The sequence below is a fragment of the Chelonia mydas genome, chromosome 3, assembly GCF_015237465.2.
Source record: "Chelonia mydas isolate rCheMyd1 chromosome 3, rCheMyd1.pri.v2, whole genome shotgun sequence".
NCBI lineage: Eukaryota > Metazoa > Chordata > Testudines > Cheloniidae > Chelonia > Chelonia mydas.
In genome coordinates, this window is record NC_057851.1 from 3,703,972 (window position 1) to 3,719,813 (window position 15,842).

General features: G+C 50.0%; 1 protein-coding gene across 5 annotated transcripts in view; it reads right to left on the reverse strand.

Moving 5' to 3' along the window:
• OTOF (otoferlin) overlaps nucleotides 1–15,842 on the reverse strand; it is a 197,530-nt gene that overhangs the window by 56,106 nt on the left and 125,582 nt on the right. For all 5 annotated transcript variants that reach the window (XM_037893746.2, XM_043542016.1, XM_037893743.2 and 2 more), the window contains exon 6: nucleotides 3,853–3,929. In XM_037893746.2, the coding sequence (XP_037749674.1) occupies nucleotides 3,853–3,929 (77 nt within the window). The remainder of the gene's footprint in view (nucleotides 1–3,852; nucleotides 3,930–15,842) is intronic.

Genomic DNA, 15,842 nt, shown 5'->3' on the forward strand with positions numbered 1-15,842 from the left:
CGCTTCAGGTAGTTGAAGGCTGCTATCAAATCCCCCCTCACTCTTCTCTTCTGCAGACTAAATAAGCCCAGTTCCCTCAGCCTCTCCTCATAAGTCATGTGCCCCAGCCCCCTAATCATTTTCATTGCCCTCCACTGGACTCTCCCCAATTTGTCCACATCCTTTCTGTAGCGGGGGAGGGGGGGGGGGGCGCAAAACTGGACGCAGTTCTCTAGGTGTGGATTCACCAGTGCCGAATGGAGGGGAATAATCACTTCCCTCGATCTGCTAGCAATGCTCGTACTAATGCAGCCCAATATGCTGTTAGCCTTCTTGGCAACAAGGGCACACTGTTGACTCATATCCAGCTTCTCGTCCACTGTAACCCCCAGGTCCTTTTCTGCAGAACTGCTGCTGAGCCAGTTGGTCCCCAGCCTGTAGAGGTGCATGAGATTCTTCCTTCCTAAGTGCAGGACTCTGCACTTGTCCTTGTGGATCATCATCAGATTTCTTTTGGCCCAATCATCCAATTTGTCTATGTCCCTCTGGACCCTATCCCTACCCTCCAGCGTATCTACCTTTCCCCCTAGTTAGTGTCATCTGTGAACTTGCTGAGGGTGCAATCCATCCCATCATCCAGATCATTAATGAAGATGTTGAACAAAACCGGCCCCAGAAGTGACTCCTGGGGCACTCCACTTGATACCGGCTGCCAACTAGACATCGAGATGTTGATCACTACCCGTTGAGCCCAACAATCTAGCCAGCTTTCTATCCACCTTATAGTCCATTCATCCAATCCATATTTCTTTAACTTGCTGGCAAGAATACTGCTGGAGACCGTATCAAAAGCTTTGCTAAAGTCAAGATATATCACATCCACCGCTTTCCCTATCCACAGAGCCAGTTATCTCATCCTAGAAGGCAATCAGGTTGGTCAGGCATAACTTGCCCTGGTGAATCCATGGTGACTGTTCCTGGTCACCTTCCTTTCCTCCAAGTGCTTCAAAATGGATTCCTTGAGGACCTGCCCCATGGTTTTTCCAGGGACTGAGGTGAGGTTGACCGGTCTGTAGTTCCCCAGATTCTCCTTCTTCCCTTTTTTAAACATGGGCACTATATTTGCCTTTTCCCAGTCATCCAGGACCTCTCCCGTTCGCCATGAGTTTTCAAAGATAATGGCCAGTGGCCCTGCAATCACATCAGTCAACTCCCTCAGCACTCTCGGATGCATTAGATCTGGACCCATGGACTTGTCCAGCTTTTCTAAATAGTCCTGAACCTGTTCTTTCACCACTGCGGGCTGCTCATCTCCTCCCCCTACTGTGCTGCCCAGTGCAGCAGTCTGGGAGCTGACCTTGTCTGTGAAGACCGAGGCAAAAAAAGCATTGAGTACTTCAGCCTTTTCCACATTCTCTGTCACTAGGTTGCCTCCCTCATTCAGTAAGGGGCCCACACTTTCCCTGACCTTCTTCTTGTTGCTAACATACCTGAAGAAACCCTTCTTGTTACTCTTCACATCCCTTGCTAGCTGCAGCTCCAATTGTGCCTTGGCCTTCCTGATTACACCGCTGCATGCTCGAGCAATATTTTATACTCCTCCCAAGTCGTCTGTCCATGTTTCCACTTCTTGTAAGCTTCCTTTTTGAGTTTAATCTCACCGAAGATTTCTCTGTTAAGCCAAGCTGGTCCTACTTTCTGTACATCGGGATGGTTTGTTCCTGCACCCTCAATAAGGCTTCTTTAAAATACAGCCAGCTCTCCTGGACTCCTTTCCTCCTCATATTAGCCTCCCAGGGGATCCTGCCCATCCGTTCCCTAAGGGAGTCTAAGTCTGCTTTTCTGAAGTGCAGGGTCTGTATTTTGCTACTCTCCTTTCTTCCTTTTGAACATCTAGTCCATTTTCCCTAGGCTTGTTCCCTACAGCACATGTCTTAACTGGTCTAGTTTGAAATGTTTCCTGCAAAGGGGTTTCCGTCTACCATTTCTCCTGGGAGCCTATTCCACAGCCTAACCCATCAGACTCTCTGTGATGAAGATTGTTGTGATATTTATCTTGAGTTTCCTTTTCCCAATTCCACATCATGATCCCTAGTTACGTCCTCCAGCACCATGTTAAACTATTCCCCTCCCTCCCAGGGATTAGAGCTTTCAGAAACCCATCGTCATGTCTCCGCTGAACCGTCACTTAGCCAAGCTAGATGGGTGCTCAGTCTGCTCCAGGCTGGGATACTGGATAAGATGGACCAGCTCTGGGACAGCATGGGGCGGGACTCCAACAAGAGGGACCAGTGATCGGTTTGGTATGGTGGGAAGAAGATGGGACTCTGTGCCGGATGGACCATTGCTCCACTTATTCACACTGGCCAGTCCGATACTTCTCTTCCCGCCCATGTTTCGTTGCAAAGGAGGCTGCATTACAGAGCACTAACCTATCGTGTGACAGCGCCCTCTTGGCTCACCTGCGCATGCTCGACCCACTAGTGACACGGTAAGTACCGCACAGCGTATTTCGATATTAGAGCAACGCAAGGCAAGCGGCCTTGTAATCACAGGGTGCAACACACACGTCTCCTTGGCCTCTCAGCTGCCAGCACCAAGGTGACATGGTAATGACACCTTAGCCAGGTGAGCCCACTACAGCCCTCTTGAGCTGCTGAGGTTACGGAAGCAGAGAGGCATCTGCAGCTGGTAACACAGAGCCACAGCAGTGGGGGAGAAATGGATGGATGGGGACAGGATATTCCTCCATCAGACCCTGCACTGATGCTGCAGACGGTACCCAGCCCCTGCAGCCCAGGTGCGACAACAGCCAGGAAGAGAATGCCCTCCAGGCACAGCCTGCCCTCACCCGTGCATCCTGCCCAGAGATCAACACTTGACATGCCCCGTTGTCTTAACTTCCTGTGTGTTCTGAACAGGGACACAGGGCAGGTGCAGAGGGGTGTATCCATACCGTGTTTCTATAGCTCTTTCCTTCTCCAAAACTCTAATCAGAGAAGTATAGGACTGGAAAGGACCTCGAGAGGTCGTCTAGTCCAGTCCCTGGCACTCAGGGCAGGACAAAATAATAACTAGACCACCCCGACAGATGTTTGTCTAACCTGCTCTTAAAAAGCTTCAATGATGGAGCTTCCACAACCTCTCTAGGTAATTTGTTCCACTGATTACCCACCCTGGCAGTTGGGAATTTTTTCCTAATGTCCAACTTAAACCGCCTTTGCTGTAATTTAAGCCCATTGCTTCTTGTCCTTTCCTCAGAGGCTAAGGAGAACAATTTTCATCCCCCTCCTTGTAACACCTTTTATGTCTCATTTCTCCTACCAATCCTTTTCCCGTGGCTCTATTTCCATTGACGTCTGCACTCATGGGGAAAAAATCCTAACTATGCCGACAGATCTGTCCGCCTATCAATCATTCGAGCTGGCTGGCAAATAGTAAGGATTTTCCATGGAAAATATTTGAAAAGAAACAAGATTTTTCCCTCCCCCAAAATTTGAATTTTTTTCATCTAAACGGAAAAAAATCGGTTTGATTTGAATTGAAAGAAAATGAAAAAAAAAATCTGTTTCACTCACCCCGTCTTTTCCAGGGGGAAGAAGAAAAACCCTTGAAAAATGAGGGTTCAGTTTGATTTTGATGAAAAATTGAACATTTGAAAGAAAAAAGATGAAAACCATTTTTACACATTCACCCTCTCTCTCCCCCTGCCCCCTCGTTGGTCTGTAACATGCAACATAAAGAAGCAATGGAGCAGCAGAAGTTGATGGGGTACTTGCAGGTCATTGCTAACTCAGCCAGCAGCTGCCTGGTCAGCCAGATTTCGGCGTGGTCTCACCCAGCTGGGGCCCAGCTCTGCACAGCTGCACGTACCTTGCTTTCGGTGAGGGTCTTCCTTTGGGGGCCGTATCTTGCCCAGCTTCATGGCTGAAAAGACTCCTTTCCCAGCTCTGCAAGAAGTGGGGGCAGGGGGGGGAAAAGGCAGAACTCACTAAATACATTAATTGCAGATATTTTTGTCTGGGTATTTCAGTGATCTGGGGGTTAACCTACCCCAAACTAGGACACTCTACTCTGGGACTCAGATGCGACCTAGATTTTCATCTGTAGATCTCAGAGTGTTTTACAGAGGAGGCCAGTATCATCAGCCCCATTTCACAGCTGGGGAAATGGAGGCACAGAGCAGTGATGTGATTTACCCATAGTCACCCAGCAGAAGAGGAGGGAATAGAACCCAGCTCTCCCAAGTCCCAATCCAGTGCTCTATCTACTAGGCCACTCTGCCTCTCTCACGCAGTAACCATACCCCAAACTAGGGTGAAAATATCAGCTAAAATATTCCACTCTGAGTGTTAAATACTAATCAGCCTATCCCCGACTAGAACCAGAACACCCCCAAACTGGGGCTAAAACACCAGGCTGAAATGGGGCCAAGACACCCCAGATTGATAATGGTGACGCACCATGTGCGCTTGCAGCCATGTGACTTTTTTTCCATAAGCTGCCTACCGGCCACAGGTCAGCGGGGGGTGGATTTCCCAACACAGAGGGGCCAGCACAAGCCCCAGGCACCACTGACATCCAGCATTGGTTGTGCTTGGTCTCTGCACGGGGGGGGAATTTTCACCCTGAATCATTTTGAACCATAAGACTTGGCCTGCAGCGTGTTTGCCAGCCGCTCATTGCAAATATTCAGCCTCCGGGGCCGGCTCCTTAACTGGCGCGAGTTGTCCTAGAGCGCCATTCACTGCACTGGAGCTGCAACAAGTTATAGCCGCTGAGGAGCTGGCCCCTGCGAGCCAGAGTGCGTTGATTACTTTGGATTAACTACACAGATCACATGGTATTTTTTTATGTTGCCTGATTGGATGAAAGTGTCTCAGGTTCCTGGCATACATATTCTCACTTATGGGTTCAAAATTCACTTGCTGTTAATATTCACTGAAAACTCATCAGCCCCACTGTCAGGGCTCCCTCCCCACTCTGGACTCTAGGGTTCAGATGTGGGGACCTGCACGAACAACCCCCTAAACTTATTTTTACTAGCTTAGGTTAAAATTCCCAAGGCACAAATTTCACCTTGTCCTTGAACAGCATGCTGCCACCACCAAGTGATTTAGACAAAGAATAGGGAAAGGACCATTTGGAGTTCCTATTTCCCTCAAAATATCCCCTCAAGCCCTTACACCCCCCTTTCCTGGGGAGGCTTGAGAATAAACAAGATGAGCACAAACCAGCCTTGGATTTTTAAGACCCAAAAACCCCAATCAGATTCTTAAAAAACAGAACTTTATTAGAAGTACAAAAAAAGATAAGAGAACAACTCTGTAAGATCAGAATGGAAGATAATCTTACAGGCAGTCAGATTCAAAACATAGAGAATCCCTCTAGGCAAAACCATAAGTTACAAAAAGACACAAAAACAGGAATACACATTTCCTCCAGCACAGCGAACTTCACAAGCCAAAACAAAGAAAACCTAATGCATTTTCTAGCTAGATTACTTACTAACTTTACAGGAGTTGGAGCGCTTGCATCCTTGATCTGTTTCCGGCAAAGGTATCACACAGACAGCAAAAGCCTTTCCCCCCCGCCTCCAGATTTGAAAGTATCTTGTCCCCTCGTTGGTCATTTTGGTCAGGTGCCAGCGAGGTTATCGTAGCTTCTTAACTCTTTACAGGTAAAAGGACTTTGCCTCTGGCCAGGAGGGATTTTATAGCACTGTATACAGAAAGGTGGTTACCCTTCCCTTTATATTTATGACACCCACCGACATTCCTGCCAGTAAAAACGCTCGCTAGAATATTTCTTCAACACTTGCTGATTTATAATGGCATTAAAAATGGGGATCGGGGGGTATTCTGCCTACCTTAGACTCATAGACTTTAAAGCCAGAAAGGACCATCATGATCAACTAGTCTGACCTCCTGCACCTCACAGGCCACAGAACCTCATCCACCCACTCCTGTAATAGACCCCTAAGCTCTGGCTGAGTCACTGAAGTCCTCAAATCATGGTTTAAAGACTTCAAGTTACAGAGAATCCACCATTTACTCTAGTTTAAACCTGCAAGTGACCCATGCCCTGTGCTGCAAAGGAAAGCAAACCTGCTCTCCCTCCTCCAGGGTCTCCGCCAATCTGACCTGGAGGAAAATTCCTTCCCAACCCCAAATATGACAATCAGTTAGACCGTGAGCGTGTGGGCAAGACCCACCAGCCAGACACCTGGGAAAGAATTCTCTGTAGTAACTCAGAGCCCTCCCTGTGTAGTGTCCCATCTCCAGCCGTCAGAGATATTTGCTGCTAACAGTTGCAGATCTGATTTAAAATGACAACATACAACCAAGGCAAAGCTAGGCACAAAGTGGGTTCAAAACACAGCCAACGTGAGTTTAAATGGATATTCATGGCAAACATTTTGCGGTGTTTGTGGCTGGTTCAGTATAGTATGCTACTCTGACATAACAATAATTTAATATTCTGGCTCCCAAGCTGAACAGAACTTGGTACGCAGGGTTAATAAAATATAGTTCTTTAATACACTGACAACTCTAGCACCGCAGACTGGGTTCATTTCATCTGACGGCATAATAAATATGCAGAGCTTGTCAAGTAATATAACAACTGACTGCAGGTATTTTTGCTCTTTGGTTTCACTGTTATTTGAGTTGGGGGAGAGCTAGGTGAAATTTTTCAACCAAAAGTTTTTAGGTGAAAAATTCTGATTTGACTAAAAGGTTTCACATATTCCTGTTGATTTCACCAAATTGTTCATTTCAAAGCACTGACCCCCCGCCCCAATTTTAAAAAAATCAAAATGTTTCATTTCAACATTTTCAAAATGAAATGTCTGGATTTTTCACTTGGAAACAACTTTTGGTTTAGAAATTTCATGTAATTTAAAAAAATTAGAAAACTTGAAAAAGGCTCGACATTGAAACGAAACATTTAGCTTGACCCAAAGCATTTTTTTTCTTTGATTTGCCTAAAATATTGAAAATGTTTCACATCTCTTCTGCCCTGAACCATTCTTTTGTTTCAATTTTTCAGAATTGCCAGCGATCCAGAAAAATCCCTTATTCAGCCAGCTGTAGCTGGGGGTTCACTGTTACTTGTGGAATCATTTTATCTGCTGTTGGTCGTGGACGGGCACCAGTTATCTTGGTGAAAATACTACTGAATCTGGAAAGTTTCATGACTTTTTCACTTCAAGAATGATTCAGCTGGACATCGGGACCAGAAAGAGTATTCTTCGCTATTCTCCAGTCACCAAGAAGCAGAAACAAGGCCACACGGCACAGATGGCCAATCCTATGCCACAAATACCGAAGAGCAAACAGCTGCAGCTACAGAATGAACTACTTGTGACCAACCCAATGGATGAAGTTTGTTTGCTAATCTCTGAGTAGGAATATGCTTGAGGGTCTCACATACATCCACAGCAATGACGATCGGGGAAAAAAGGATTAACTGGATAATTTGTACATTCACGATGAGTGAAACTCACCCCGTGCTGTAGGGCAAGGCACAAGACCCATGACCCACATACATGCAGCGTTTAAGTGGGACTAAAGTGATGTAAGAAGGGTTAAAATCAACGGGCAGATTTCTCCTTGCTGTTACTCCACTGCGTGTGAGTTTGTCTGGAGGTGACTGAGAAAAGAGCAGAACTGAAAAGCAGTTTATAAATCTGTACTGATCTCTGCTTAACAACAATCTTCTATTATTCAGCTTGCAAAGAGCTTTTGCTTTAAGAACATCATTCTCTCCAACATCCTGCTTCCACTTGGCAGCTGGAGAACTTCAGCAGATTCTGCGCATTTGGGCAGGACTGTAATTAGTCCTCCCGATGTAATTAAACGTCGTTCTTTTTAATTAGTCGCTCCAAACCCCAAATCCATCTCCGGCCCAGGGGTGGTACAAGACAGCTACTTACTGGCAGCTGATTACCACATAATGAACAGCCACTGAAGCCATGTTATTAAATATTAAGGTGTGTTTTAATTTGGGAACAAAAAAGAAGGCAGAGGGTGTGTGCGTGCGGGCGGTAGGGGGGCGTTGCAGCACTGTAGGGTGGAATCAGAGAAGAAAACAATGCTCCTAAAGCTCCTCTATGCACGGCAAAGAAAGAACTCATTCCAATGGCATGAATGGGAATCACAGCTCCCATTCAGCATAGCCCTTCAGCACAGGTCTAATCCGTCTCAGCAAACCAGTTCAGCACTGGCTTCCTGTTAAGCATGTTCGCATGCCCTTTGCTGAATCGGGATGGGTGGAAGTGTGTGGCTGAAGGTTTGCACATGGGAATCATTAAGAAAGGGAGAGATAATAAGACAGACAATATATTGCCTCTCTATAAATCCATGGGACACCCACATCTTGAATACTGCACGCAGATAGGGTCGTCACATCTCAAAAAAGAGATATTGGAATTGCAAAAGGTTCAGAAAAGGGCAACAGAAATGATCAGGGGTATGGAACAGCTGCCCTGTGAGGAGAGATTAATAAGACTGGGACTTTTCAGCTTGGAAAAGAGACAACTAAGGGGGATATGATAGAGGTCTATAAAATCATGAGTGGTGTGTTAGTCTCTAAGGTGCCACAAGTACTCCTTTTCTTTTTACAAGAACTCGGGGTCACCAAATGAAATTAATAGTCAGCAGGTTTAAAACAAACAAAAGGAAGTATTTCTTCACACAGTAAACCTGTGGAACTCCTTGCCAGAGGATGCTGTGAAGGCCAAGACTATAACAGGGTTCAAAAAAGAACTAGATGCGTTCGTGGAGGATAGGTCCATCAATGGCTATTAGTCAGGATGGGAAGGGCTGGTGTCCCTAGCCTCTGTTTGCCAGAAGCTGGGAATGAGTGACAGGGGATGGGTCACTTGATGATTCCCTGTTCTGTTCATTCCCTCTGGGGCACCTGGCACTGGCCACTGTCGGAAGACAGGATACTGGGCTAGATGGACTTTTGGTCTGACCCAGTCTGGCTGTTCTTATGTGCTCCAGCGCTTTGCTAAATATTTCAAGGGAGGACTACGAATAGCCCCCTGTATTGTCTGATATTTTCACTAGGAAGCTGTCATGATCACCCCACCACCGCCCTCAGCGTTCCCCGGGGGACCTTTGCAACTCTCTCCATGGACCTCATCCCCAAGCCCAGCTCTCTGCCTCATTCACCCACCCTCTCAATCAGGTCAGCAGAGGACACCCCTGTGCTGGCACAGGGGAGCCAGATCAGCTTCATTTAAAGGGGCCAGCTCCCCTACGACAGAGTGCAAACGAGGGCTCCAAAATATGTGTCTTGCCTTAAGGTCCCTGCCGGATCCTCTAGCCCATGCTGGAGGAGGGTTCCCAGCCCTGGCTGACCGACATGGAGTAGGGTTTATAGGAACAGGAGGCTTCCCCCATGAAGATAGGGTTAGGACCTGCCACACATGTGCATCCCTTCCCCGCTCCTTCCATTCCCAGTAATGAATGAGGCAATTTTCCCTTCTTTCGGTCTTTTTTCTTAAAGGCCACATGCTCCTGGGAGCAAGGATGCAGCAAACTGCCGGCCACACGACAACTGGGAAGAGCGAGAAAAATTCCTACTTTCCAGAGAAAAAAGAAAGAGCGAATGAGAGAGAGAGAGAAGCATTCAGGGCCGACACATCCTCGGGGCTGCCAATGACAGAACGCTCTAGCTAGCTCCCCCTGCCCGCCCCCACCCCTCCCATGGCTCCAAGTCCCACCTGTCACCCTTTCAGGTCAAGGTAAAGTGAGAGATGGCAAATACCTCCCCCCTTCCCCAGACCCCCCATTTCCATGCACGGCCAGGTTCTACCTTCACCAGCTGACAGTCCACAGTCCGGCTTTCCCCAAGAGATGGGCAGAGACAGGAGAGCGCCTACCTGGCTGCTAGGGCGCGTGCCGCCCAGCAGCCATCCCTGCCAGAGCCCACCTTAGAGCGGGAGCGGGGGCTACGAAACCAACAGCAAAGCCTCTGGCCGCGCTGGGGTTGATCTGGGGGCGGACGAGGAGGGGATCTCCCGCCGATTCTCCGCTCCCACCTGCCTCTGGCTCTTTGCCGTATTAAAGAAAGGTTAAGCCCCCTCACCCCCAGACAAAGCGGGGAGTGGAAGGGAGCTGGCTGGGCGGGCGGCGGTGGAGAGCTGACACCGTCCCTGCATGAATATTGGATGAGGGCCCGAGAACCTGAGATGCCAGGCCCTGGTCTGGCAGTCATTGCAGGTGGCACCGGCCCTTTGCAAAGGGCTCCGGCCTGGGTTTTTCCGGGTCACTTTGAGACCCAGCCTCCCGGTTCCCCTCCCTGTCTCTCCCACAGCGGGTGCAGATAGAGAGGGGGTCTGGGGGCGTGCGTCCGTGCAGGGGGCGCTGGCCGCCTCTCCCCACAGCCTGTGTCCCAGCCCTGAGGCCTGGATCTGGTTACAGGCTGCCATTGAATTATTCACAGCTGGCTCTCACTTTTTAACCATCACTTCTTTGAGGGGGGAAGGGACACTGGCGCCTTTCATCTCCTCGTCCACGATCATGCCTTAAAGAGACAGGATGTCAGCCGAAAATCAGGGGCTGGCCCCCGTACCCCCGTCGAACTCCCCCCACCTAGCAAAGCCAGTGGGTCCCCCCCACGGATTTCCCCTACGTATGCAAATCTTTGCATGGTCGCAGAAACGCCATAACTGCTTCTATGCCACCTCCTCCTGGCACAGAGCGCTTGGCTGAGGGCAGGGGTAGCGGTCCGAATGTCTACACACCCTGGCAGTCATCCACAGATAATGGCTTGGCCCCTTGGGGCAAGGGACAGCCAGGTGTAAATTAGAGCAGCCCCGAGGCTGCCAAATCAGAATCCTCCACTCATTCGTACCAGGGTCAGGGTCAGATACCAACCTGGCACTGGGGAAGAGGACAGCACAAGGTGCAGGGCCATGGGAACCAGACCCCAGATCTCCAGTATTGTTCCTATTCCTTCTTTCATAGTGGATTGAAATTCTCTCCAGCGCAGAGAGTCAGCACCAAGTAAATAGAGTGGGACTGTGAGCTGACCTTGGCATGGAGTCAATTTCACTCAGTCAGAAGGTGAGAGGCCAGGGGGTAGGCTAGCACCTATGAATGCTACCATAACCTATCACCTCATTCACCTTGGGCATAGAATCATAGAATCATAGAATATCAGGGTTGGAAGGGACCTCAGGAGGTCATCTAGTCCAACCTCCTGCTCAAAGCAGGACCGATCCCCGACTAAAGGCGTTGCAGACACGGTAAGCCATAGCCATCACAGCTGAACCGGAGAGCCCAGAAACCAGCCAATGGCACCCTCCGAGTGGCCCCTAGAAAGCCAGGATCCAGGCGGAGCAGAGCTGCCGAGTTTGCTTTCTAGCCCCCAGGGAGCACTAGGAAGTCATAGAATCAGAGAATATCAGGGTTGGAAGGGACCTCAGGAGGTCATCTGGTCCAACCCCCTGCTCAAAGCAGGACCAATCCCCAACTAAATCATCCCAGCCAGGGCTTTGTCAAGCCTGACCTTAAAAACCTCTAAGGATGGAGATTCCACCCCCTCCCGAGGTAACCCATTCCAGTGCTTCACCACCCTCCTAGTGAAAAAGTTTTTCCAAATATCCAACCTAAACCTCCCCCACTGCAAGTCCTCACAGCAAAAGCCAACTCTGAACAGGATGGAACAGGAAAGCTGAGAAATGTGGATGTTACAAATGAGGGAGAACAAGTTTGCTTAGATTGACTCTGTCTTGGGAGAGAGCTGGGGGAGAAATTGTATCACGACAGGGAAACAGAATATGACTTTGAAACATCTTAGTGCCATTTCTTATCACACATCAGAGCAAGTGAGTTCTTTGTCCCTTTCTATCGGCTGGTCCTTGTAAGAGGATAAAAGTCTACTACCGCTGCCAGCTAATGGAGCTACTCATTTAGCTCCATAAGTAGAGGTTCATGCTTTTAGCACTGAAGATCCCAGGCTCAAATCCCACTGTTGGCCATAGCAGGGTCTCCCTGGGAAAAAAGCCCCCACTCCTGGGCTCTTTCTTAAATCAGTGCTCAGCTGACAGCCCTGAAGACCAAAGACCCCCAGCCCAGCACCCACACTGAGCTCTGCCAACATGCTTCCACCCTGCCAGGGCCGGGATGCCGAAGGGAGAGGAGATGGGGAGATCGCTCACCAGGCCCACTCCGACCTGGAGCCCTCTGCTCATGAAGTGAGCTCTAGCTCATGAAAGCCCATGCTCAAATAAATTGGTTAGTCTCTAAGGTGCCACAAGTACTCCTTTTCTTACTGACAAGAGAGGGGCCATAGATTCATAGGAGACAAGGCCATGATGCTCATCTCATCTGTCATGGATGATGCAGGCCCTGGGACTTCCCCAATTTAATTCCTGTCTGAACTAGAGCGTGTCTTTTAGAAAACCGTCCAGCTTCCCAGCCGCAGCCCTTTGAGCGAGAGCTGGTTTTCTCTGTGCCCTGGGTCCGGCGGCTGGAGGCTGAGACAGTTGGAGAGGAGGAGCGCCCCGGGGTCGGCTCAGCCCCGCCAGCCATGCCCGGGAGATAGCGCGAGCACGCAGAGAGAGGGCACCTACTTGTGCTCGCCGTCTTTGCCCCTTTTTGTCTTCTCTCTGCCTTTGCTGAAGCGAGCGGCCGGGCAGCGAAGGAACAAAAGGGAAACAAACCAGTGGGTGCCATTTACAGATTGATCGCCAGCATCAGCCAGTCCATAAAACGTACATGAGGCCCCCTCCCTAGCCGCTTTCCCAGTCCCTTCTAACTTGGCAGGTCACTACATGGCGCTGGCCATCACTCAGAGCCCCATCCCCAAATGCCCCTGGACGCTGATGTCACTGGGGTCCAGGCTCCGACGTTGCCCCTTTCTACCCAAAATTCGGGGACCAAACACCCCGATACATGGAGGAAGTTTGGGTTCAGAGGTCATCTTTATGACCTGGACCTCTCTCTCTAAGTCTAATCCCCCCTTAGACCTCTGAATGAGCATCCACTGAGCATCTTCCAATATGGGTGATGCGGGGACTGCGTGACAGAACAGTGAAGCTCAGTGCAGATGGAGGTGATTTGCAGATGAATGAATAATGTGTGTGCGTGTGTGGTGTGTGTGTGCACGCACGTGTGTGTGTTCTCCCCACCCCAGGCAGCATCACCTTCCTCGCCCCATTTAATACACCCCGGGGCCCTTGCACAACGGATCAGAGTCCCTCAAAGTGAGGCTGGAATTTGGGAAGCCATGGAGATGTGAAAGAATTCAGGCTCTTCTTCCGGCTCCACGCTCCCATTCCCAGAACCCTCTGGGTTTCCACCGGGGCAGATCAGAGACGGGAGGAGTGAGGAATTGGGGGGCACTCTGGTGCCCTGGTTTTCATCAGAAAGTCCTGATCCTGAACATGCCCATCACCATGGTATCCGGGCCCTGACTCAGTGCTCTGAATCTCAGCACATTGTCTCTACTCTCTGCCCACAGTGCTTCTTCCTTTCCCTGTCATCTTTCCTCTCTCATTCCCTTTTCTCTGGTGCATCTACATTCCTTTAGTCTGATCCTGCCTCCTTTCTTCTGCCCCTCCTCTTTTCCCTTCCTTTCCCCTCCTAATCCCTGTCTGCTCCCACCCCTGCGCCGCTCTGCTCCTGGAGCCCCTGGCTTGCCCCACAGCCGCGTGGGACAGCAGACGTGCTCTGATGCGCGCTGGCGCTTTGGGGAAATTTCCTGTCACCCCCTGCTCTTCTCAGCCTCGAACTCTGGCTCCATTCAGCTGCGGAAGGCAGAAGAGCAAGGGAGTGGGTGGAGAGAGAAATGAACACATAGTGCTAACGGACCTCGCTGATTGTTAATTGGAGTTTGCTGCTCTGCTCCCAGAAGCTGGAAGGGGGGGCAGCTGGTGAGGAGGAGTGGGGCAGATGAATTCACTGAGCTCCTAGATAATGACCTTCCCCAGGGACCCCGAGAACAGCACGTGGGCCTAATACACACCGTCCCATTCCTGGCTCGAAGCAGCCTAGCCTAGTCTGGGTTCCCTTGGGGCGAAATTTTAACCTGTGCAGAGGGGCCAGTATAAAGTCTTGCACTGGCCCTCGGCACAGGGGGAATCTCAAGCTTTGTGTCTCACCAAGCGTATGCTGACAGGAGCTGGTCTCCATCCAGCTGAGCCCGTCGTCAGGAGGAGTGAAGCATGCAGAGGAGACTCATAAAATCAGCCCCGTTGAAGTCGGCTGAGCTATTGCTGCTCAGTGACCCAGCTGGGAGGGCCTGGGGGCATTTCTTGTTCGGGTGACAGCGTCTCATGCCACGTCTTGAGTCCAGGCAGAGTGAAGGAAGGGAATGAAATGCACCTTCACGTACTCACTCATGCCCCCTGCTATACATGGCAGAAGCTCCCTGTAAACATCTGCAAAGCCACCTGACTGTCCTCCTTAAAACTCCCCTACCAAAACCTCCACACTAGCAGGGTTGGCAACTCTCACAATTTTATCACCAGCCTCCTGCTGTTTGCGGTTTTGTCTTAAAGCTTCAGCTCCTGGAGTCACGTGAATCTCTGAGAACCAACTTTCATTTAAAAAAAAAAAAGTTTCTAGCCCTCCTGATTGTGAAGAAATGCAGGAAAACGTGACACCCCCCACCCCCGAAGACACAGTCACCAAAATCCAAATATTGTTGGATTTTTAAGTAAATCTCATGATTTGGGGGGCCTGTCTCATGATTTTGGAATGTGTGGGGTTGGCAATACTGATGTGCTGAGACCACTGCCTGTTACACAGACCGGCTCTCCTTGTGTCCTTGCACTCCCTGTCTGTATCTCTGCCTCTGGTCCTACACTTAGATTGTACGTTCCTTCAGATAGGGACTGGTTTTTCTGTGTTTTTACACCTAGCACAATGAGGTCCTGATCTGTGACTGCAACCCCTAGGCGCCGTGGTAATACAATAAGAAAAACAATACATGTCAAAAACATTTCCAAAACACACAAAAAACCCCAGAAGAAACAACAAACAAAAGAAAACGCTTCCCCCACCCCCATCCCGTGTGTTTAGATATTTTAAAATATCTCCCAGAATCCTTTGGGCTCGCGGCAGCCGTGTGGATCACGGCACGGCCCAGTGCTAGGAACACTCGAACATCTTGTGCTCGTCCACTTGCCCCTCGTGGGACCCGCCCGCAGTCTCACTCCATTCCCGCGAAGCGGAACGCAGGACTCTGGCAGCCTGGCTTCCCTGGACTCCTGGGAATTCGGGCACCACGAAGACCCAGGTCGACAGGGCGAGGGTGGAAGAGCGAAAATCTTCGCTCGCCCCCCGACTCCCTGCAATCTGTCCCGTGTCCGCTGCACTTGTGCATGCACACTGCTGCCCTCTGCGGGCGGCATCAGACCATGCTCAAGCGCTTTTGGCGGCTATGTCTCCCTCGAGTGGATGGAGGCCCACAGGGATGATCTAAGACCCGGTACTATGAATAGCTGATGCAGATTGCCCCTCAGAGGCAGATGCTAAATTCTGCTCTCCTTGCAGCCCAGGCTTGTCTAGAGCCCACTGGGCGTGGAGTTACTGAGCACAGACTGTTGGGAGGGTCTCACGCCACCTGACGGCACAGTGCATTTTCTCACACAGGGACTCTCTCTCTAGGGAAATCACTTTCTTCTCCCTTTTCCACTTTGCAGAATGTCCAGATTTGACTCACCTACTCCACAAGGGGGCGTTTCACACCCCTCTGGGCTACCCGGCCTCCTCCCTGCACCCTCGCCGCCTAGCAGAACTACTGTTCCTCCCGCTGCCTCCAACCAACATTGGGCTCTTTGTACTTGAACCCCGGTGGAAGGACGGACAACGGGAGAGACGCACCACCGGCCCATTGACACC